The sequence below is a fragment of the Nannospalax galili genome, unplaced genomic scaffold (assembly GCF_000622305.1).
Source record: "Nannospalax galili isolate Female #2095 unplaced genomic scaffold, S.galili_v1.0 scaffold743, whole genome shotgun sequence".
Taxonomy (NCBI): Eukaryota; Metazoa; Chordata; class Mammalia; order Rodentia; family Spalacidae; genus Nannospalax; species Nannospalax galili.
This window is the reverse complement of record NW_008349552.1, coordinates 635,813-658,402: the sequence shown is the minus strand read 5'-3', so window position 1 is coordinate 658,402 and position 22,590 is coordinate 635,813. Positions and strand designations below refer to the sequence as shown.

The 22,590-nt window shown below is 44.4% G+C and overlaps 1 protein-coding gene across 7 annotated transcripts in view; it reads left to right on the top strand.

Moving 5' to 3' along the window:
- Window positions 1-22,590, top strand: part of Boc (BOC cell adhesion associated, oncogene regulated) — a 78,035-nt gene that overhangs the window by 41,046 nt on the left and 14,399 nt on the right. For all 7 annotated transcript variants that reach the window (XM_017801637.2, XM_008846993.3, XM_017801636.2 and 4 more), the window contains 4 exons: window positions 16,429-16,575; window positions 18,345-18,488; window positions 19,667-19,960; window positions 20,317-20,589. In XM_017801637.2, the coding sequence (XP_017657126.1) occupies window positions 16,429-16,575; window positions 18,345-18,488; window positions 19,667-19,960; window positions 20,317-20,589 (858 nt within the window). The remainder of the gene's footprint in view (window positions 1-16,428; window positions 16,576-18,344; window positions 18,489-19,666; window positions 19,961-20,316; window positions 20,590-22,590) is intronic.

Here is a 22,590-nt window from a genome sequence, read left to right as displayed (position 1 = left end):
CTGGATGAGAAGCCTCATCTTCAACGGGATTGCTAGTTGCCACTCTGTGTAGGTCAGCTGTTATGTCAGGCCATGTGGAAGGGGATCATGTGACACCATTTGATTGCCACTTGCTATACAGTGTCCCATGCACAGGGCATATATTATCTGTTTCCAAACCTTTGTACATATGGGATCATGAGAATTACTGATCAAATGTTTTCCTGAGCCCACAGAGCAGTCCCAGCAGCCATTTCATATGATGAGCTTATAGCCAGGAAACAAAGAATTGGCCCCTTTCCTGGAGCTTGACGTGTAAGAAATTGGGAAGCTTGTCAAGGCAAGGTTATTTGGATGTGAACTTTGAGATTTCTGGGGCTTGTTCCCTTATAACTTAATAATGTCCCCTTATTGCTGACAGGCCTGCTTGGGCTTCCATGTCACCATTACCATATCCCCATGGATGATGTGGCTCTAGGAAGTGAGCTGTCTCATATCATAGCTCCAAAGGTGGCAGCAAACTTTTGCAACGTGCCTTTATTGCCATTAGCTGGGGTCCCTGGGGTGTGTGAGATGTGAGCTCTGGGGGGACAGTGGCAGCAAAGAGCAAGGGCAAGTGAAACAGAGGCAAGCATCTAAAGAGGGTGTGCTCCTGGTTTGCTGGGAAATACGAAGCAACTCGTCCTTTACCTACGGAGGGTATGCAAACCACGTCTGCTGTGAGCTCCCTGAGAGGCCAGGTTGACCCTGAGGTGCAGCTAGGGGCCCCCTATCCACATGGAGCCACTCACCTTCTGGGCAGAAATAGCATGATTGAGACTTGAGTGCCAGGCCTCTGGGATGCAGGCTGAGTGCTGCAGAAGGGCAGCTGGATGTGCTCCTTTAGTAGTGCTTGTAGGGGGAGTAGAGGATGCTGGGAGCTTAGAGGAAGAAGGTAGAGTTGAGGAGGGGTGGTCTCACTGTATCAAGAGCAGCTGAGGTTAGAGCCACACTTCCAGCACTGTGCATTTCCTACCTCCTTTGTTATCAATTTTCAAGTTATAATTGTGCTTTGAAAGCTTAGAATAAGTAAGAAGCAGTGTCTCCCTTAAACCTGCCATCTTCTGACAGCCATCATTATTGTGGCATGTGCCCTTCTAGTCTTTAACCATACCCATATATTTATGTTGTTACAATGCCGCTGAATAATATAGTTTCTATACTTGTTTATCATGCAGTGCTAAAAGGGGAAAAACATTTTCCACTGGCCATATGACAAGCTGCCTTTTCCCTTTTGATGAGTATAAGTGATGGTAAAGTGCAAAAAATATGAATCTTAAGTGGGCAACCAGTGGATTTTCTTCATACATGTTCACCATGTCATCGTCACTCAAGTATATCCCATCATGCCCCTCACCAGCCCATCCTTGCTGCCCATGGTAGAGCTCTACCATAACATAGTGAAGCTTTTTCTTTTGCTGGGCAATCCATTCATTCCCAGTTGTTCATTAGCACAAATAAGATGTAGCTTTCAGCAACATTTATGCCTGTAAGGGGCATCTAGGAGGAAGATTTCATCTGAAAACAATCAGCATGTGTCTGTGGAGGCTTAAGTAATTATAACCATTCATTCAGCTAAATGAAGAGCCAGCACCTTTTATTGTTTGGAGAAGTGGGGTTTGGAGAGGAGGTGGTTTACTTTGGACCTCTCCTTTTGCTTCAAGGTGTATCTCTGTGAGAAGAGACAATTCATAGCCTTTATTATAGTTAAAAAAAAAATCCTGGCTTCCATTTTCTCTTGTGCTTGAAGGGATGCCTGGCTGGCAGAGAAGACAAAGGAAGGGTTTGGTTGCAGCCCACGAATGCACAGTGATGATGGGGTGTGTGCAGGAGTGGAGCGGTTTCATTCAAAAGCCAAGAACCATTGGCTTGTCATTCAGACATGAATCAGAAGTGCAGTGTTTGGGCCTGACTAGAGGGAACGAGAAGTGAGGGAAACAGAATGAGCAGGCGTGGGTGGGTGTCCTGCAGAAGAGGGAGTTGGGAGAGTGGAACTCCAGCCTCCCAAGCTTGAAGGAGGCAGCACTGGGGTGGCAGGAAGGCAGGTAGGGGCGAGAGAAAGGGGTGCTGTGTTTGGGTGAATGCCACTGAGGGGGATTGGCCCAGACTCAGCAGTTAGATTACATTTCTGAGAGAGCATTCCTGAGCAGAATGGGGCTATGTTTTGCTGGTTGGCTGGTGTACAAGGAGGCTAGTCTGTAGATGGGATTACCAAAGGCACTGTATGCATTTAGAGAAAGACTGGGCAGTAATGTGCCAGTGCACACCCCACACTCAGCACTTAGGGCTTGTTTGTAGGCCTTCTTTCATACATTCATCCCCACACAAAGCAGTTGCTGTTTGGCCTACCTGGCAATGTGCGTCCTCCTAGCCTAGCTCTAGAGGCCACTGGGAGCTTTAGATGAGAGGGTCAAGGATCTGGCTTGAGGATTCAGGAGTGAGGAGGAGGTCTCTAGAGAGCTTTCCTGGCCCAGGCAGGCTTCTGTTATGCCCTGTTATTATTGGGCCTGGGAGGTACACTGGGACTTCATCCTGATCAGGTGACATCAGCTTCTGGATTTGGGGAAAATGGAGCCAGAAGTCAAGTCACCCGATGAATCTCACCTATGCCTTCTCCACCCTCTACCTAGCCTGCCTGTTGGGGCTGGGGAGGTGGGGGACCCTTTGTCCTTACTGTGCTCTGTGAATTTTCTTTTTTGTCTAACCTAAACTTGATTTTTGGTTATTCTCTCCTGCTGCTAATGCCTGGCTTCAGATCATGTCATCTAACTCTTGCTTTTTGAAATGTTTATCTTTGGTCTCCTTCCATCCACTTCCCTTTCTTTTTCTTTTCACAAGCTTTATATAGGTGACTACTCTTTGTGGATCAGATATTCCCACTGTGCTCCTGAATCAACAGTAGATCCTGCCTAGGGAACCCCAAGCTCCTTACTGGACACCCTTTCTTCCACCTGTGAGGTCCCTAGTACAGCACAGCAAGTAGTCAGAGTGGCTCGAGCTGGCATGAGACATAAAGGCTCCTCTCTCCTCTACCTCTTGTGCCTGCTATTCAAGTAAATGCCTATCTATTCCTTTACTTTGACCTTTTTCTATTTTTTAAAGATAGTTCTCCCATTATCCATAGGTCTCAGTATAGTTGGGAATTGAATATGTGGTAACTGAGTAGTTACCTGCCTATAATTGTATTTGAGAATTTTAGTGTTCAAGATAACATGAAGTCTTAAGTTGAAGTTGGAATATTTGAGATCTGTAGCTCTCCTTAAATAAAGCCTTTGAGCAAGGCGTGGCAGTACACGCCTTTAATACCAGTATTGGGGAGGCAGAGGCAGGTAGATCTTTATGAGTTAGAGACCAGCCTGGTCTACACAGTGAGTTCTAGGCCAAGAGGCCTACATAATGAGACCGTGTCTCAACCAAAGAAAAGAAAAGGCTTTGCACATGAAGACTGGGCATACACTGCTAAACAGTCCTTTCTGTGTCTTCAGAGATCAGTAGGCAAAGAGGAAAGAAAGGGGTCCACTGAGGCAGATATCTCCATGACCCATGTCTCTGAGGAGGGATCAGAAGAGGAGGAGAGCTCTTTGTTCCCATTCATTAACCCATCTATAGAATGAAGAGCCAAACAGGTATGATGGGAAAAACAAACTAAAATTTAAATCCTGGGTTCAAGTCTTAGCTTTGCCACTTAAGAGTTTTGTGACATATAGTAGGTCACTCAGTCCCCAGATTGCCAACTACTGTACAGTGAACATAGTAACAGTGACATCACCAAGCTCATGGGGTGTCGTTTTCATTGTGGATCAAATGAGAATATATGGCAGCAATACTCTGAAGCACTTCCGAAATTTTAGGCTTTATTTGTTGGCCTATTTGGTCAGCAAATATTTAATAAAGTGTCTTGTTGTTGGGGGCTCTGGGGCCTGTGTCCAGCCCTGTGTAGCCAACTCTATCCTGAGGACAACATTTAGAAGACATGAGCCTAGGGCGTTTCCCAGTGTCTCATCACAAAGCCAAGAAAGAAAGAGAACAGACCCATGCCCCTGGAATTTCCCAGCTTCCTGAATGCATGTGTTCTCTAGTCCAGAGTCCCACTTCAGAGCCTTCAAGAGCAGCCACAGCATCATTGTACAACACTGGTGACCCCCAGGGCTGCCCACCATGCTGCGGTAGGCTCCTGCTTGCTGGCCTTTCAGCAGGCAGAGGGACCAGCTGGGCTGATCCTGGCCCTCCATGTGGCAGATCCTACAAATAAGCCAAGTCTCTTCTTCCATTCCCATCAGAAACTTTATTGCCATTGTCTAGGTCTGACTTTGAACTGAAGACACCATTCAGGGCCACTGTAGACATTTCTTTCTTAATCTGTTTCTAGATTCTTTTATCGCAGGATACTTTTTCCTAGTCAGATATCCAGAGACTCAGCCAACAATGCATATACAATAAATTTAATTATATATATCTAGCATAGTATATTTGTAATTATACAGAGAGAGGGGTTTAGTTTAAGAATTGGCCTATGCAGACTGGAGGTGCAGGTTAAAAACTGATCTTGCAGTCCTAAGTCCAAAGGCCAAAAATCTTGGCAGATTTTCTTTGTTGTCCTTCCCCAGGAACTTCAGTCTTAGCTCCTAATTTCTTCAACTGGTTGATGCAGTAATGCCCACCCCCATTATGAAAGACAGTCTGTTTTACTCAAAGCCTAGTGAAAATTTTTTTTGAGATAGGGTCTTATTGTGCATCTCTGGCTGGTCTGGAACTAGCTGTGTAGACCAGGCTGTCGTTGAGCTCACAGAGATCTGCCTGCCTCTACCTCCCGAGTCTGATCTTTGACAATTAAATTCACCTGTCCACATTATGCACTCAGACCTCAGCACAGTTTCTGAAATGGTACAGATTCTTATAGAGTGAGATGTTTCCATGGTAAACGTCACTGAATTCTTTTTTGCTCCCCTGTGAGCCAGAGTCGCCCTGTAGCCCCAGCTTACCTGAAGTCTCTGGGTAGACCAGGTTGGTCTTAGTCTTACAGAGATCTGCCTACCTCTGCCTCCTCAGTGCTGGGAGTAAAGGTGTGCACTACCACGCCTGACCCAAAATTTTATTTATATATTTGTTTATTTTTATTTTATGTGTATGAGTGTTTTGCCTGCATGTATGTAACCACACCACTTGCATGCAATTCTTGTGGAGGTCAGAAGAGGGTGTGGGATGCCCTGTACTGGTGTTAGAGATGGTTGTTAGCTACCATTTTGGTGCTGGGAACTGGTCCCAAGTCCTCTGCCAGAGGAGCCATTCTCTCTTGCTGATCCATGTCATTCTACAGTTGTTTTTGTTTTTGTTTTTTTTTTTTACTTCTCACTGTTTCTTGTCTTTTTTCTCTTGGGGAATGTACATGCTGTGATTCAGAAAGGAATCTTAAGAGTGTATCCTCCAGCACCGCCCCCCTCCAACACACACCAGACTGACACAGTCTGTCAGTGACTCCTTGAAAAGTAAAAAGGAACCATTTGCTCCAAATTGAAAAAACATTTGTAGGGCAGCTTGGCTGTCCCAGGGAATCCTGTATAAGCCTTTTGCTTTGGGATGAAGGGATGGCTTTGGGAAGAAGTGTTGGGGGAGGAAAGAAAACACAGGTGGCTTCCTGAACTTCCCCAAGAGGGGAAAACAGTCTGCAGCTGCCTTCACTGAGCAGGACAAGGGCAGATCCCCAGCAGGCCAAGGCTTGGAGAAGGAGAACGAACTCAATTTGAAATTGAGTGCTTTTAGTGATGAATTATGTGTATTTTACTTGGCCAGGTAGGCGAGAAAATTACTAAACGATAGCTTAGACTCAAAATGTGCTAAGCAGCTTGAATATCTTAGTAAAAAAAGAATTTAAAATGCCTTATAGCTCTAGGTCAAAGTCATATTAATCCTTCCTGTTTTCTAATAAATAAGGCAGAATTTCATGTCTTATAAGAATTCCCTGGATATTCTGTAAAATCTTAAAATGATATCATCAATATTAATCTTACTGGGCCTGGCACAAGTACCCAGACAGACCTGTGATATAAACTGTGCTCAGGGCATCTTATTTAGCAGCAGATATCTGCCTCAGAGAGTCAGGGCTACAAATCTGTATTTCTCAGTGGTCACTGTTTACCAAACTGACCTCAAATCTGATGCTTCTACCAGGAACACACTTAAGGATTTATCACACACACACACACACACACACACACACACACATCCATTCTTTGCACACACAGCTACCTTTTTACACATTTACACAAAATCACAAGTCTTTATTCTAAGTGAAGAGGAAAAGGGAGGCCTATGCAGTGTGTTGATTTAATGAACCAAAACAAACCTGTAACGAGCTGTTGTGCTGGAGATGAGAGGACTGGTTTTGTTGACTAGAAATTGCTGTACCCCTTGGTGGAATGATACAATATAGCTCCTGTAAGATGAAAAGGAACAATCTGGAGAGTTGATGGTCCCGCACTTCTTATTTTGGTATATATCTGGGAAAGATCAGCGAGTTCTGCTTTGATCTCATTTTTAGACTTCCAACCATTTTGGAATTTGGGAAGCATCTTAAGAACACATCTGAATTAAGGGATGATCATTTAATAGTGAAGACAAGAATGTTAGAAAATGTAAAAAACAAACAAAAAAGTCCAACTGAGGCTAAGGCAAACCCAGCATTTTTTCTATAGAGAAAATGATGCTTCATTTGTAGTGACTGTGCTTCTCTCCACTTAAACACACATGGTACCACAGTGTACAACCGTGCTCCAGTGTGCTGCTTGTGACCCATCTCACCTATCTCAGCCCCACCTGTCTTGCACTTTACTTTCATTCCATTCCCACCACCTTCAGTTTGTTCTCTGTTTTTAAGACTTCAAGTATTTTAAGTTCCCCACCTTCCTAAGTCTGGAGCAGGGCCTCCACTTCCCAGTTTCCTTAGCATCCTTAGTTTATTCCTAGAGTCCTTTGATGCCATCCATGGTCTTTGCTGGGAAGGTAACAACTGTAAGGATTCATATCTCTGTCCACAGGGATTTACATAGGACCTGCCACACAGTAGACCCTCAGTGAAGGTCTAGAAAGAGGAAGCCTTTGACCTATAGAAGATTGAAAAGAACTGTAGTCAGCAAACAAACATGGCAAGATTCCTTTACCAAGGACAAAATAAAATGACTCATACGTATGGTAATGCCCATAATGAAACCCATTAGTTTGTATGCTGAAAAGAAACTCGTGGTTTTTATGAGTTGTAAAAAATAAAATATTAATATCTTTGTTTACCTGGGTTTCATTTCCAGTAAGATGTTGATTTTAAAAGTAGATTATAAAGTAATCAAACTGTAAGACATGTCAACATGTCAAGACTGATTTTCAACTCTTAATCCTTGTTGATCAAATGATAGTTATGATATATAACCATGAGATGTATTTAATTGTCATAGGAATGTAAACTTAATGCAGTTCCTTTAGAGTTACTATCTAATTTATCTTTGTGTTTTGGTTTTTAAATTTTATTTTATTAGTGAGACAGTGTCTCACTATGTAGTACTGACTGGCCTGGAGCTCTCTATGTAGACCAGAGCATTCTAGAATTCAAAGAGATCTTCCTGCCTCTGCCTCCTGAATGCTGGGATTCAGCTATGTAATTTATTTTTAAGCTTTGAGGGTGTGATACATAGACATTTGTTATCATTGCATCAGTTACTTTTCTGTAGCTGTGGTAAAACATCATGACCAAGGCAACTTATAGAAAGAAGAGTTTATTTGGGCTTATAGTGTCGGAGGGGTAAGAGGCCATCATGATCAGGAGGCATGGCAGTACAGGTGGCTAGAGAAGAAAGCTGAGTGTTCACATCTTCAGGTGCACACAGGAAGCAGAGAGAGCAAGCTGGAAGTGGGAGAGGCAGTGAGCTCTCAAAGCCCTCATGATGTGCTTCCTCTAGCAAAGCCACACCTCCTAAAGGTTCCATGACCTTCCCCAAACAGTGCCACTAACTGGGGACCATATAATGAGTGTTCAGATACTTGAACCTATGGCAGACATTTATGATTCAAACCACCATAGTAATAGTTCAAGTAGTAATTACCAGAAGCATACACTCCCAAATAATCAAGTGATCTTCTATAGAAAAATAATAAATAAGCAAGGAACAACAAAATTAGTTACATAGAAAAGAGTATTCTTTAGCACAAGGAGAGAACTCAAACTTAGACCTGGAATTTTTTTGTTTTTTGTTTTTTTGGTTTTTTTTTTTCCCTTTGCGAAGTTTTTTCATTAAAAAAATTTTATTTACTTTTATTATTTTATGTGTATGAGTGTATTGCCTGCATGCATATGTGTACCTGTGTCAGGCAGTGCCCACAGAGGTCAGAAGAGGTCGTCAGATCCCCTGGAACTGGAGTTAGGGATGGTTGTTAGCCACCATGTGGATGCTGGGATTTGAACCCAGGTCCTCTGCAAAAGCAGCCAGTGCTCTTAACCGCTGAGCCATCTCTCCAGTCGCAAGTTTTTTTCATTTTAAGTGAGCAATTCATTCTTTTTACAAAGCTTCCATCCCTATGCTGTTTCCTATAGCTTAATGTTTTTGCGGTTGTTTATAGTGTAAAGCTTCCCATGTTCTTTATGCTTTCTCTATAGTGGAATGGAAGAACTTGCTGCACATGTGCGCTAGTTCTGGCTAGTACTAAGTCACAGAATTGGCTTGATTACATTGACATTGTAGCTGCTGATCCCAAACCTTTCATCGATAAGCCTTTTACTCTTTGTTCTAGTAAAATCCCTGTTGTTAAATGAAGACTGAATATAAAGATTATACAATTAAAAACAAGAAACTAATTCTAAAACTAGATTTTTTGAAAAGTAACTATAAAGGTTGAGGCAGGACTTTGTTATACAAACAAGTGGACAATACAGAAGGGTTTTGGGAAAATTTGGTATGTTAGAAATATAAAGGTTTTTTAAAGAAATGGAGGACTCGTAAGATGGCTTAGCAGGTATAGGGTATAGACATTACACAAACACACACACACACAAATAACTAAATTAATTAATTAAATATAATTTAATTTAAAAAATGGAGCTGTTCATTGGAATCCTCAATGGAAAGCCAGTGATGCTGATGAGAATAGCAGTTTCCAGGTGTGTGGGAGGAAAGAAGAGGGAGGACCACATGAAGAGGGAGGATCACGTGAAGAGGGAGGATTGCGTGAAGAGGGAGGACCGCGTGAAGAGGGAGGACTACATGAAGAGGGAGAACCACGAGAGCCGCACTCGGGACCTGTCCTTTTCCACCCGAATTCTGTTTATAAGGGTCATGCCGAAGATTTCCATTCCTTTCTGAGCTATTTGGCCTCCATTTTTTACTTCTCTCTCTATCCCTGTGCAGGCTGCCAGCCCTGCTGAAGATTGTGCTCGGATCCAACTCCGACTCTGATGAGTCTAGACCACCAGGGTTCACATGAATTTTCCCATTGCTAAGTTCATATTTATATTTATATTTGGATGATCAGAGAAGTATGTGTGATGTGGGTTGTTGGCAAGTAAATCTTCATTTCCTTCTCTTTTTCTTCAGTGTATTTTTCAAACCATTTCATTCCTTCATTGGATCCAAAAGAAACTGTCCAGCTTTGTGAAGCAGCCCTACCTCACAGCAGCACTGAAGTCAAATAAATGAGAGAGATGGCTGCAGACATCTCACGGTGCATCTGGCTGCCAGACTCAATGGAGACATGGCTTTGACTTGTCTTTGAGGATTAATCACATTTCATGTTCTCTTATGTCTTTAAAAAAATATTTTTAATTGGTTCAAGCCCAAAAATTCCTGAAGCCTTAGGCCAGTTTATTGCAAATCATTTAATAACATTGCAAAATACCTTGTTTTTAGCCTCTCCTTCCTTTCCTGTTCCTCTTGTGTTTGTTCTCCTCTTCTGCCCCCTTGCAGTTTTCTCTCTCTTGTCTTGACTATGATTGTTCTGCCTTTAACCCCCCAGTGTCTTTCATTTCTTCTCCATGCTCAGCTTTTTCCACTTTTCAAATCTGGACACAGACCCCACCTCAACTGAAGAAAAAGCCAAGATTTGACAACTTATATGTTTGGCAGATGCAAGCTCCCCCCGTCCCACTTCATGGAAACTGTTTTTATTTAAATAAAAGACAGCATAGCATGCTCTGTTTTCATCAGAAAGTGTGTTTGAGAAAATTCATGTCATGTTTCCATGACTGTCAGGAAAGAACTTTGTTTGGACCAAAATTATTTGTGCAATTGGACTGGCAGAAAAAAATTTCCAAAAAGAGCAAACATATTTATCCACTGCCCTGGCCTGTCAAGTGAGGCAGAGCTTACTCCTCCAACTTCCTCCCTAAATTCTCTGCAGCTTCAGGTAGCCTGGCTCAAGGAACTGGTAGAGGAGGTGAGGACCATGCTGGGGAGCATCACTCTGGTCAGTGATTGCATCCTGCTTTGTATCTTTAGCTATCTCATCTGTTCAGTTAGAAGCTCACTGAGTCTAGGAACTATCTTTTTTCCTTTGCTTTTCTTTGGTGCCTGGTGCAGTAGACACCAGACTGGCTGAGCAGCAGCATGAGTGATGCCTGGTAAGATGGCACTGATGAATGCGCACTACAGAAGACGCTGGTTTGGGCCAGCTTTGTGAGCTACAGTTGGGTTTGACTTTAGTGGTCTGTGTGCCCTGGCTGTCCATTGGTAAAAGACTTAGTCATTTCTTCACATGCACAGCTTCTGAGAAGCTGCCTAGACCATGGTAACCTCCTCCACTCTCCAAATGCCGGGCTCCCTGTCATCACGAGTCCCATCAGCTTCAGCTTTACTTTGTCTTTGTAGTTGTCCCCCATCCTTAGCTGTTGACTTTTGTGGTTTTCCACTTACAGAACATTTTATTTCAAGGACAAGCAGTGGGTCAAGCCAAGCCGGAGGACTGAGTGCAGTGGGTGAATCTCTGCCCATTGGAAAAGTAGTTCAGGGCATAGGAGAATTCCAGACTGTCTGAGGCAAGCTAGTGAGATGGTGCCAGGGACTCTCCCACCTTAGGTGCTATATTCAAGTCCTTTTGTAAAGCTGTGAAGCTGTGATCCAGGGGTTTATCTAGAGAAAGCTCTCAGTAGCTTTACTTCCTCATACGTGGGTCATATTCCAAAGTGACTGAGGTGCAGGGCAAGACCAGGGTCAGTGTGGCACTGCATAGTGTCCCATTAGCAAAGAATCCCTCTGAGCTCAAGCTGCCACAGGGACAAGTTGAGCTTGGAAGCCATGAGAATTAAGGAATAGAATTAACAGTAAGCCCAAAACTTGCTGATGGCCCTGAGGCTGCTAAGCATCCCAGCAGCATTGCCAAGCAAGCCCCATGCAGTACCCACAATCTGGTAGATCCCATCTAAACCTCAGCAGATGAGTGCAGGCTTGTCCTGTATCTCTGAGGATATGGAAAGAGAGTAGGGCAGGACTGTGTGTGGAAAACGCCTGCATGTCCAGAACACCAAGACTGTTTTGAGTACTCAGCCTAACTCATGGAGATGAGGATGTTGATGGCTTCCACAGCATCCAGCAAGTGTCATCGTTTTTGACTTCTTATCTGAACAGAAAGAACTTTGGTTTGCAGCTTGAGTGGGTAGAGGGGGTGTTCAGAGAAAACACTGAATGAGGAAGCCCTTTCAAAGTATCATACTAGGGACACTGAGTGAAGGCACACTCTGTAACTGGACGTGTAAGATCCCTGATAATGGGGGGATGAACCTTCAATTAAGATCTCAAAGTTTGTATTGAGGATGTGCAGGCACACACCAAATATTGTGAGTTAGTTCATAGTTCTGCTGAGCTTCTAATTAACATCAGAATGGTGGAGACTAGAAAGAGGTGAGAAATTCAAAGAGACTCAAGATAAAATGTGCCCATATGTATACTTTCCATTTTTCTTCGTTGCCAAAAGAGTATGGGCCTCACTTGCCCATTAAGTGGAAAAGAAAAACACAGACCATACCACATGATATATGTTTGAACAAATCCTCATAGGCAGTGCATCCATACAGAACTGATACATTGGAATATACATCTTCCCTTTGGAATCTGAGCTGTTAAAAGGAAGAAAGCAGGCTGTATGGAGCCTAAAATACTATGGATTTTCTCAGAAAGCATGAAGTTCTGTGACAAGTAAGGCAGGTTAGTAACCTCTAAGGTGCTCCCAAAGATCATGATTTCTGACCTGTAGAGACCTGAGAAACAGTCTACTCTACTAGGCTACTTAATGAAGTAGCTGAAAGAGAGGATGCAGAAGGAGGATGTGAGAGGAGGTAAGAAGATTAAAGCTGAAAAAACATTCCCATTCCTCTAATGCATTTCTCAAACACACACGCAACAGGCAAGGACAGGTGTCCTATCAAGCAAGCCATTTCCCATGAAACTTGACCCACCCTTCTGCAACAGAGGTCTGTTAACCCCATTTGTAATGGAAGGGCCTGCCCTTTTATTCCCAGTGAGGTATTGTTGAGGGCCCAGGGAATCAGCCAGGAAACTGCTTTGCAGAGCCTTGGCCTGGGAACAGACTGTTATGCTTCCTATGTGGCCAACTGGATCTCCTCTACATCTGCCTGCTGATAGCTGACTAGGTTGTTACTGATCAGGAACACTCCTCCTGGCCTTCTTCCTGCCCAGAAACACTAGGAATGATGGCCCTGATTTTAAATCATTCATCACTTCATTGTTCTGCCTTTGATCCCTTAGTAAAACTCAAATTTTACTACTGCAGTCAAACTGGAAGTGATTGTCCAGTGAAGCTTCAGCTAAGGCTTAAGCTTAGGATGCCCAGGGAGGAGACAGCACCAAAGACCAAACTGTTGCTCATTTGTTTTGAAGCCAGGAAGCCTCCCCTGCCATTCGGCCTTTGTGGAGAGCTGGATGCCCAGCTGGGATGTCCTGGGTCCTGCCCACACAGGCTGTTGTGCACATGTTGGCATCAGAACAGAGGGAAAATTGGGCTGCATGGCTGACCGGTGCCCAGCTTTGTACTTCCCCTACTGTTCAGCCTTCTGTCTCCACCCTAGCAGTTGTTAGAAGATGGCAGGGAGAGCCAAAGGGGCTTAAGGAAGCCCAGTGCTTTAGCACTGGGTCGGGAGGTGGATGCCTGGTAGAATGCATGCTCCATGCCTGGATGAGACGTCAATTATAGTAGTCAGGAGCCTAGAGGCATTGTGATGGAGAAGGCTTTCTGGTGCCAGGCTTATTTCATTTGCTTACATCTTTCTTGCAAAATGATCTGCTAGGTTTAAGTAAATTCTTGCTTGAGGCAGTTTTCCTTGGAATGAGGTAAAGAAAGGAGGGGGAAAAACAACTCTTGGTGGAGTAGCTTTGGATTTATTAGACCGTGGAGGAGACTTCTCCTCAGCGCCTGAGGAATTTTCCAAATACTTCTGAAGTACAGTTGCTCACAGCTCACTTTGTGGGGAGCTTCCTGACTTGGCAGGTACAAGGTGCCCCACCTTGAAGGAGGATTAGGGTTGTTGCATTTTTTAAGTGAAATGCTTTTTAAAAAGCAACATTACTAATATTCAGCTGCCTTCCCTGGAGTCCAAATCTTCCTCCACTCTAAAAGAAATTCATTAACTGTTTTAGAGACTAACCAGGTCTGGGCTACATAATTTACAGGGCCCAGTACAAAATGAAAATATAGGATCCTTTGTTCATACGTGACTGAGAATTTAAGATGGGGCTGGAGAAATGGCTCAGTGGTAAAAAGCACATACTACTCTTCCAGAGGACATGAGTTCGGATTCCAGCACCCACATTTGACAGCTCACACCTACCTGTAACTTCAGCTCCAGGACATACAACATACTCTTTTGGCCTCCATGGGTACCTGCATTCATGTACACACACACACACACACACACACACACATACACATACACACACACACACAATTTTAAAAATAAATCTTAAAAAAGACTTGATTATTAAAAAAGGATTCAAAATGGTGATAGCAGAACATTAAACCAAGAATTGACTGCTTTCCAGGTCAGAGATAGTTCACGAAGTTGGTCTTGGGCTCAGCCTTCCAAACTATTCATTCTGAAAGAGGTTAGAGAACATTTGCTGCATTCTAAATATTGTGTGATGGGGTATGTGTGGAGTCCAAAATTAATAGGCTTCCCACTAGGAATTTATAACTTAGAGCCAGATATCACATGCACAAGTTTAAGTAATGATGAAATACACATTTAAAAGCTCAGGAAACCCTGTGTCCACCCCAAAGAAGGACTCCTGGGCTCTCAATTTGACCCATAGGCAACAAGCAGTTCTTCAGCCTTGAAAGTGAAATGGATGAGAACAGTAAACTGGACAGCAATCATTGCTATTACCACACTGCTCAGTAAACAGTACACACTTTTTATGCTACACTTATCAGACTGAGTTCACCTTTTTCATATAATCTTGGGAGTAACCTCCCAAGAAACACTCTATTTGCAAAATAATTGCCCTTGGCCACACTTGAATAAAGTGTTAATGGAACATTTGCACTAGGCTTTTGTCCTCAAGCTCACAACACAGGCCAATCTCAGAGAATTTGGGTTCCTAGGCCTTGGAAACCTGCATCTCGCCTCTAACTTGGGGAACTTAGCTTCCAAGATAATTAATTTGTTCAACATTTACTGTCTACTTGGACCAGGACCCAAGTTAGACTCAGAGGACATATATAAACAAATCTTGGTCCTTGCACCCAAGGAGTATACAGCTTAATGAAATAAAAGGGGCACTGATCCTTCCATTAAAAACAGTGGGTTTTTTCCCTACTTTGGCCTGGGAGCTATTGGAAAGTTCCAATAAGTAGACAGCTTCTTGACCTTGCTGAGTACCTTCATCACTGGTTTCTCCTACACTGACAGTAGTTTGTTTTTGGCTATTATCTCTTGTATGTTTTGAGAAACTTGATTTCTACCCACCCCAGCTGCTTTCTCTGAGTCCAGCGAGAACAATACAAGCAGGTGGAGTCTTGCAGTGACATTGCAGGAAGCCCCATGCTATCAGTCCTCGGAGATGGAGCAGAATTTGGAGTGGTTGGCATTCTGAGAGTGGGTCTCCATGGCTTCCTCAATACTGTCATGAAGAAATGTCTGGGCAAAACATTTTCATCCCTCCTACTTTATATTCCATTAGTTTTATTTCTTCTCTTAAAATAAATCTGGCTACAATCTTGAAAACCAAGTTTCCTGTTCACAATGTGGTTTTGTTGTACAAATGGCCCAGCTTTTAACAGCATCAATGATTTGGCTCATACAAAGAGAGATTTGTGTTTTGGACACATGGATTATTTGGGAAACATCCTGCTATTGCTCCAGATGGGTCTCCATCTTCTCCCAGTTTAAATCCAGTCTTCCTTCCACAAAGCCAAGACAAAAGAAATGGTCATGGGCTATTGGAGGCTGCAGCCTTGTGTCAGGACCTTTGACTCCTCACAAATTCCACACTGGGATGGTGTCCAGCGTCCTAGGAGATCTCTTTGCCTAGCAGAGCCATTAGGGCATCCACAGAGCCCCACCCACAGCCCCAAGGGAAATTTAGTCATTAAAGAGTGTCAATCCTAGGTAGCAGGAGGTGGCATCTTTTTAAAAATAATTTTATTATTTTTATTTTATGTATATGCATGTATTGCCTGCTTGTGTCTAAGTGCACCCGTGGCGTGTAGTGCCCTTGGAGGACAGAAGAGGGTGTCGGATCCCCTGGAACTGGAGTTACGGACAGTTGTTAGTTGCCATTGGGTACTGGGATTTGAACCCAGGTCTTCTGAAAGAATTGCCAGTGTTCTTAACTGCTGAGCTATCTCTCCAGCCCCAGGAGGTGGCATCTTGACTGTCATCACGGTTGGCAGTAAACTGGCAGTTGAAGGGAGTCTCAGGCCTGTCACCTTTCACTGTGGATGTCTGAGAAGAACCCAGGAGGCTGTTCTTATTGATTGAATTCCTAGAAAACATCAGAATTTCTTTTATTGTTTTCTTTGGTCTCCGTTAGCGGAACCTTTTGACAGCTATGATTGGACTTTGGTGCCCTCACCATGACTCAGGACAGCTGAGCATGACCACCAGCTCACTCTCAGGTGTCAGTGTCACAGAAGAAGTGGGTCTGTTGCAGGGGAGGAGGGTCTCCTGGCAGGATTTTCTACACTTCCCCAAGCTTGGGTTTTGTATACACCTCAAGTTGATCTCCATGCAGTGATGAGGGCAATGCAGTTCATCCTTATAAACCCCTAAAAACCATCAGAGGCCAATGAAGGGCTCAGCACCCTCTGATGGTTCCAGAGTGGGTTCTGTAGCTGTTTATTGTGACCTCTAATACCAGCCTTGAGATACCACATTGTTATTCTCTGTCTAGGCCCAACAGTCATCTTCCTGTCTCTCCACAGATCTCCAGGACTTCAAGTTAGATGTGCAACATGTGATTGAAGTTGATGAGGGGAACACGGCTGTCATTGCCTGCCACCTGCCTGAGAGCCACCCAAAAGCCCAGGTCCGGTACAGTGTCAAACAGGAGTGGCTGGAGGCCTCTAGAGGTGAGGAACTGGCAGGAACCCCAAGGCCAGGCCCAGGGGAATTGGCTTCTGACTGCTTTCATTTGTGTCAGCTGTTGCTACCTCCCAGAGCCCACATAATCATGCTGACAGCTCCAACCTCAGGCTGGCCAGCTGTCCTCTACTCTGATATTTAGCCCTAAAGGATGCTAAGGGGGCAGTTTCCATGATGGGGTTTTTCTGTCCTGTCGTGGAGACTTTATTCATCTTGTGAGGCCCTGGAAGGTATTGCCAAGCTAATGCCATTTGATCAGACACTCAGCACATGGCTCCAGATGCTCCCTGTGCAAGCCTTTGCCTCCAGACACATAGAGAAAGGCTGCCCGACAAACCACGCGTTCCCCAGAGCTCGATGTTCCCTCGTGGGAATAGATCTTCTCCACAAGGCAAAGCATTCTTTTGATGGAACTGTATTGCTCTCCCTGTTTTCTGAATCCTGTGGTAATCTCAACTCTCACAGCTTCCTGCTCAGGCTGTAGTAAACATGACAGTTGGCCTAGGGAGGCCAAGCTTTGGTCCACAGAGTACTAATAGGGAGGGGTACATCCAACAAGATGAAGTCAGCCTCCCTCACAAATAATCCTACATGTAAGGACAAGTTGACCTGATTTGACCTGACCCAGCAGCTCAAAATACATACCTTTTATTCTATAGGAGATTTTTTTTTTGGGGGGGGGTATGAAAGGAATATATGTCCATTATAGAAAACTTAAGAGGAAAAATAAAAGCAAGCAGAAACTTAGAAAAAACAGAAAAGCTACTTTTGAAAGAGTAAACACCCTGATCCTACCACTCAGAAATAAGAGAGGAAAAGAGAAAAGAGGAACTATAATCCCTGTGTCCCAGCAGAAGCTTGGCAGCAGCCCTGGGGGAAGCTAACTCCATCTGGCACTTGCCTAAGCAGCTCACACCTGGGTGGCCCAGCAGCAGGCAGGCACCAGGCTTGGTGACACCATGATTCCCAGGAGGGGCCACTAGGGCAAAACTCAGAGCTGACTGATGGTCAGTGCTTTGTATGCCAGGAAACTGAAGGCCACCCCCATCACTGGGCCATCCAGAAGCTGTGAATCTGCTTAACTAACCTGAATATGCTCAAGGCCCCACCCACTACACTCCTAGACCAGGAACAAACAAAGCCTGATAGACCATCAATGCACAAGACAAGGTTTCAGTGGCAGTCATAAAGAGGACTGTAGCTGGAGGTCAGAATATTCCTTTCAATTAGCAGAAATTCAATAGTGAGGTGGCTCAGAGTAGTGACTGTGACAAATGAATGGTGAATGCTAAAGTCAGTTCCGAAGTCATCTCTTCCCATTTGTGTGGCAGGGGCCACTCAGTCCTTAAAGCAGCTGAGTGGCATTTATTATGCCTTTTACAAGTGAGGAAATGGGATCCAAGAGGTTGGTTAACTTGCTTAAGATCATACTATCCTGTAGATCCAGAGCTTGATCTCAAATTGACCTCAAACCCTGCATCCCCCCTACCCTCTCCCTTGAGAGCATAAACTACTTTTCACAGATATGTACTAACTCAATCAGGAGTAGTCAGCCATCTGGCTCAGAAGCCTGAAGGCTAGTTATTTCCTTACTCTGGCACTCTGCCCACTTAGTACAAGGTTTTATGTGGAAAGCGTCATTTTGGGCTTGGTCTGATTCCCTCTGGGACTCATGAACTCAATGGGAGCTTCAGGCTACAATGTTCTGGTTCGGGACTCACCCTATCTTCTTCTTCTTCTTCTGTCCTCTCCACAGACAACTACCTGATCATGCCATCAGGGAATCTCCAAATCGTCAATGCCAGCCAGGAGGATGAGGGCATGTACAAGTGTGCTGCCTATAATCCAGTGACCCAGGAAGTGAAAACCTCTGGTTCTAGCGACAGGCTGCGTGTGCGCCGTAAGGACTAGACTCACTGGCTATAGTGGGATATTGTGGACAGATGCCAGGAAAACTCACGAGGGAGGTGGGGACACCATAGACCAGGCTCAGGATCCATGAACTTGAAGGTAGAGTGGTGGCAGCACCCCAGCCCAGCTTATCATCGTAGCTCAGCACTGTAGAGGACAACTCCTTTCCCCTGCTTGCTCACTGTTACCTGTGATAGGGATGGGTATGCTGAATGGGAAGGTAGAACACAGCAGCTATACCCCTGAGTGATGCCCTTGTGGGTGGACTCTGGGCCTGCCATTCTGCTCCACAGCCCTGAACTGTGCCCACTGTCCACTGCCTCCCTCTGCTGAAATTCTACAGAGGCCCCACAATCTTCCCTATACATGTGCAAACAATAGGATCTCTTTCTGAGCATTCTTCTAATGTCCCCAAATACATTTTCTAGCACAGAGCACCAGGGATGATTTTCTCCAAAGCTAATGAAGCTAAGCTTTACGTCTATAATTTTCTATTCTTTTTCCTAAAGAGTGTCTCTCAAACTGTGTATTTCAGTGTTTATAAAACCCGGATCTGCCCTTGGTTGGCACACAAAGCAAAATCACAGGGTTGGCAAGTTCTTTAGGGTCCCTGAGGAAGGCAAAGCTTCTGCCCTTCAGCCATCCTGTGTAATACCTCCCCTGCATTGAAAAAGATGGCTGCTTCTTCCCTTGAGCTCCTGATAAAGTCCCTGATTTCTGCTTGGGGACCTTGCAATGTAAGGAATGTATATCTTTAAACAGTGGATCCTCTTTAGCTCAATGGAATGCTCACTGTGAGGATTGCTCTGACTTAGACCCTTGGGTGAGTTGGGACCTAGCAGATCCTTGCCTCCATTTCTTTCTTGACCTCAGGGTGCACGGCCTGAAGTTAAGCAGGAAAAACTTCCCCTGCCATTCAGACCATTTCTTTCTTCATACCCTCATATATCTGTCAACACCTAGAGTTAAAAAGCATAAGTCGTATTCTCTGTGGGAGAAAGCCCTTGTTTCTAACAAAAAATTAAGTAACCTGTCCTGCTTTAGACACTTCTAAGCCTCAGAGGGTTGTTTGATCTCAAGTTCATGCTGTCTGGAATCCTCCTGGGCTTGGGCCACTGGAAACAGGTTAGAGGAACCCTGTGTGTCTTGCCCTCCCCTCCTCTCCAGGGTCCACTGCTGAGGCTGCCCGCATCATTTACCCACTTGAGGCCCAGACTGTCATTGTCACCAAAGGTCAGAGTCTCATCTTGGAGTGTGTGGCCAGCGGGATCCCACCACCTCGAGTCACCTGGGCCAAGGATGGGTCCAGCATCACAAGCTACAATAAGACCCGCTTCCTGCTGAGCAACTTGCTCATTGACACTACCAGTGAGGAGGACTCGGGCACCTACCGCTGCATGGCCAATAATGGGGTTGGGGAGCCAGGTGTGGCTGTCATCCTCTACAATGTCCAGGTGTTTGGTAAGCATTTCCATGGACTTTCTCCTTAATACTCTCTCTGGCTGGTCTGACCCTTCTAGAAGCATATAACCTAGGTCATAACCTAGGTTATGTCTGTGAAAGGCCCCAGGGCTGATTGGTGGGGAAGCACACTGGAGAAAGAGGTTATCAGATCATCCCTGGTCTTGGTATGCTTTTAGTTCCTTTTCTAATGTAACTCTGATGGAGGAGACATGAGACTCTCCCCACCTCTACTACTACAGGAAGAACCAAAAGCCAGGGAGGAGGGAGCCACTCTTGACTGTGTCCTCCCAGCCTGTCTAGAAATAGGGGCAGGAAAATGCAGCCCTACTCACCTTGCTCTGGTTTCTCCACAGAACCCCCAGAGGTTACAATGGGGCTATCTCAACTGGTCATCCCATGGGGCCAGAGTGCCAAGCTTACCTGTGAGGTGCGGGGGAACCCTCCACCCTCTGTGCTGTGGCTAAGGAATGCTGTGCCCCTTACCTCCAGCCAGCGCCTCCGGCTGTCTCGCAGGGCCCTGCGTGTGGTCAGTGTGGGGCCTGAGGATGAAGGTGTGTACCAGTGCATGGCTGAGAATGAAGTTGGGAGTGCCCACGCTGTGGTCCAGCTGAGGACTGCAAGGCCAGGTGAGTGTAGGCAGCACAGGGGCCTGAAATTTCAACTGAGTGGGTACACAATCCTTTTGTCAAATAAAAATCCAACCTAGTGACTTTTCACTGTAAGTTCAAAATTTCACTTACTCATGAATGTCAGTTATATAAGTTTTTATTAATGAATATGACCTGTTGGGTGGAATTTTGGTTTGTTTTTGGTTTTGGTTTTTTTTTTTTTTTTAGTCTTTTTGAGACAGAGACTCCCTGTAGGCTCAGCTAGCTGGCCTGGTGCTCACTATGTACACCAGGCTGGCCTTAAGCTCAGAGATCCACCTGCCTCCACCTCCCAAATGCTGGGATTAAAGGTGCGCACCACCATAGCTGGCTGGGTGGAATATTTTTTAATGCATTTATTAGCTTGCAGATTCTGTAGGCTCTCTGGATTCTATAGAACAGAGCTTGACAACCAGGGCTCTAGAATAAAGAAAATTTCTTCTAAGCTCAAGTCATTTCAATTGATACCTGTGACTGAACAATTGTGTGCTCAGCATGGACTGGGTAAGGGAGAGGATACAGAACACGAGAAAGAGCCTCCTTACCTTGAACAAATTTCTGCCAAAGGAAACAAATTTGAGAGAAAAATGACAATGAATAATACAGTGCTGTACCAACAACAACCAGATGCCAGTATTCCTTGGTGAGGGAAGTCAGGGGGAACTGAGCCCAGTGCTGGAAGAGTCCATGGAAGAAATTGTACCCCAAGTTCCCTTGTTGCTCTTGGCTTCTAGATTCTCAGAGAACATTCCCAATTGACTTCATGCCTCCAGTCATCCCGGTGGAGATGGAAAAGACTCACATTATGTGTTAGTGTTAAGATTTCATGGTAAAAGGACATGTCCCCATCCCCAACGTAGAAAGGAGAAAGAAGGTACAGAGTCCCTATGCCTCCAGAGAAAATTGAAATAATTCATTTGTGTTAGTTGTTCATCATTGTAACAAAATACCCAAGGAAAACAACTTAAAAGGAAGACAGGTTTATTTTGGCTCACAGTTTTGGTTTGTCGTGGCAAGGGAGGATATGGTGGAGTGGAACAGCCCACATCATGGAAGCCAGGAAGCAGAATGCTTGCTGCACTAACTGGTTTTATCTTTTCCTCCATTTTACTCCATCTGTGCCCTTGGTGTATAAAAGATGGCACAGGCTATATTCGAGATGGGTCTTCCCCCTTTGTTAATCCTCTCTAGAAATCCTTCGGAGCCAGCTTCACTAATCTCCCAGGTGCTTCTCAATCTAGTCAGTTGATAATCAAGATTAACCATCACAAGTCTGCCCTTTATGAACTAGATACGTAGTCACACCTCTTTAAACCACAATATGACATCTTGGCCCACAAAAGCTCATGGCCATTTAATAATGCAAAATGTATTCAATCCATCTCCAAGAGTCTCCAGAGCCCTAGCAGTTTCAACAGTGTTTAAAAGTCCAAGTTTGGGTACTGGAGAGATGACTCAGGAGTTAAGAGCACCCTGTTCTTGCAGAGGATCCAGGTTCAAGTCCCAGCACCCATATGGGGCTGACAACCATCTGTAACTTTAGTTCCAGGGGATCCAATGCCTTCTTCTGACTTTCCACAGGCATTGCATAACACAGGTTTGCTTCCATATATACAAGCAATACACTCATATACATAAAATAAAAATAATAAAATAAAAGTCCAAGTTCAAAGCTTCTTCTAAGACTCAAGACAAACTCTTAGCTGTCAGCCACAATAAAATAAAATGTAAGTTACGTACAGCCAGACGTGGTAGCACACACATTTAATCCCAGCCCTTGGGAGGCAGAGGCAGGCAGATCTTTGTGAGTTCGAGGCCAGCGTGGTCTACATGGCAAGTTCCAGGAGAGCTGGGGCTAGGGAGACCCTGTCTCTAAAAGACAAAAGTCGAAAAGACAAAAAAAAAAAAAAAAAAAAAAAAGGAAAAAAAAAATCCACATAAAAAAACCAAAGAAAAAAAATAATAACATGAAAAACCAAA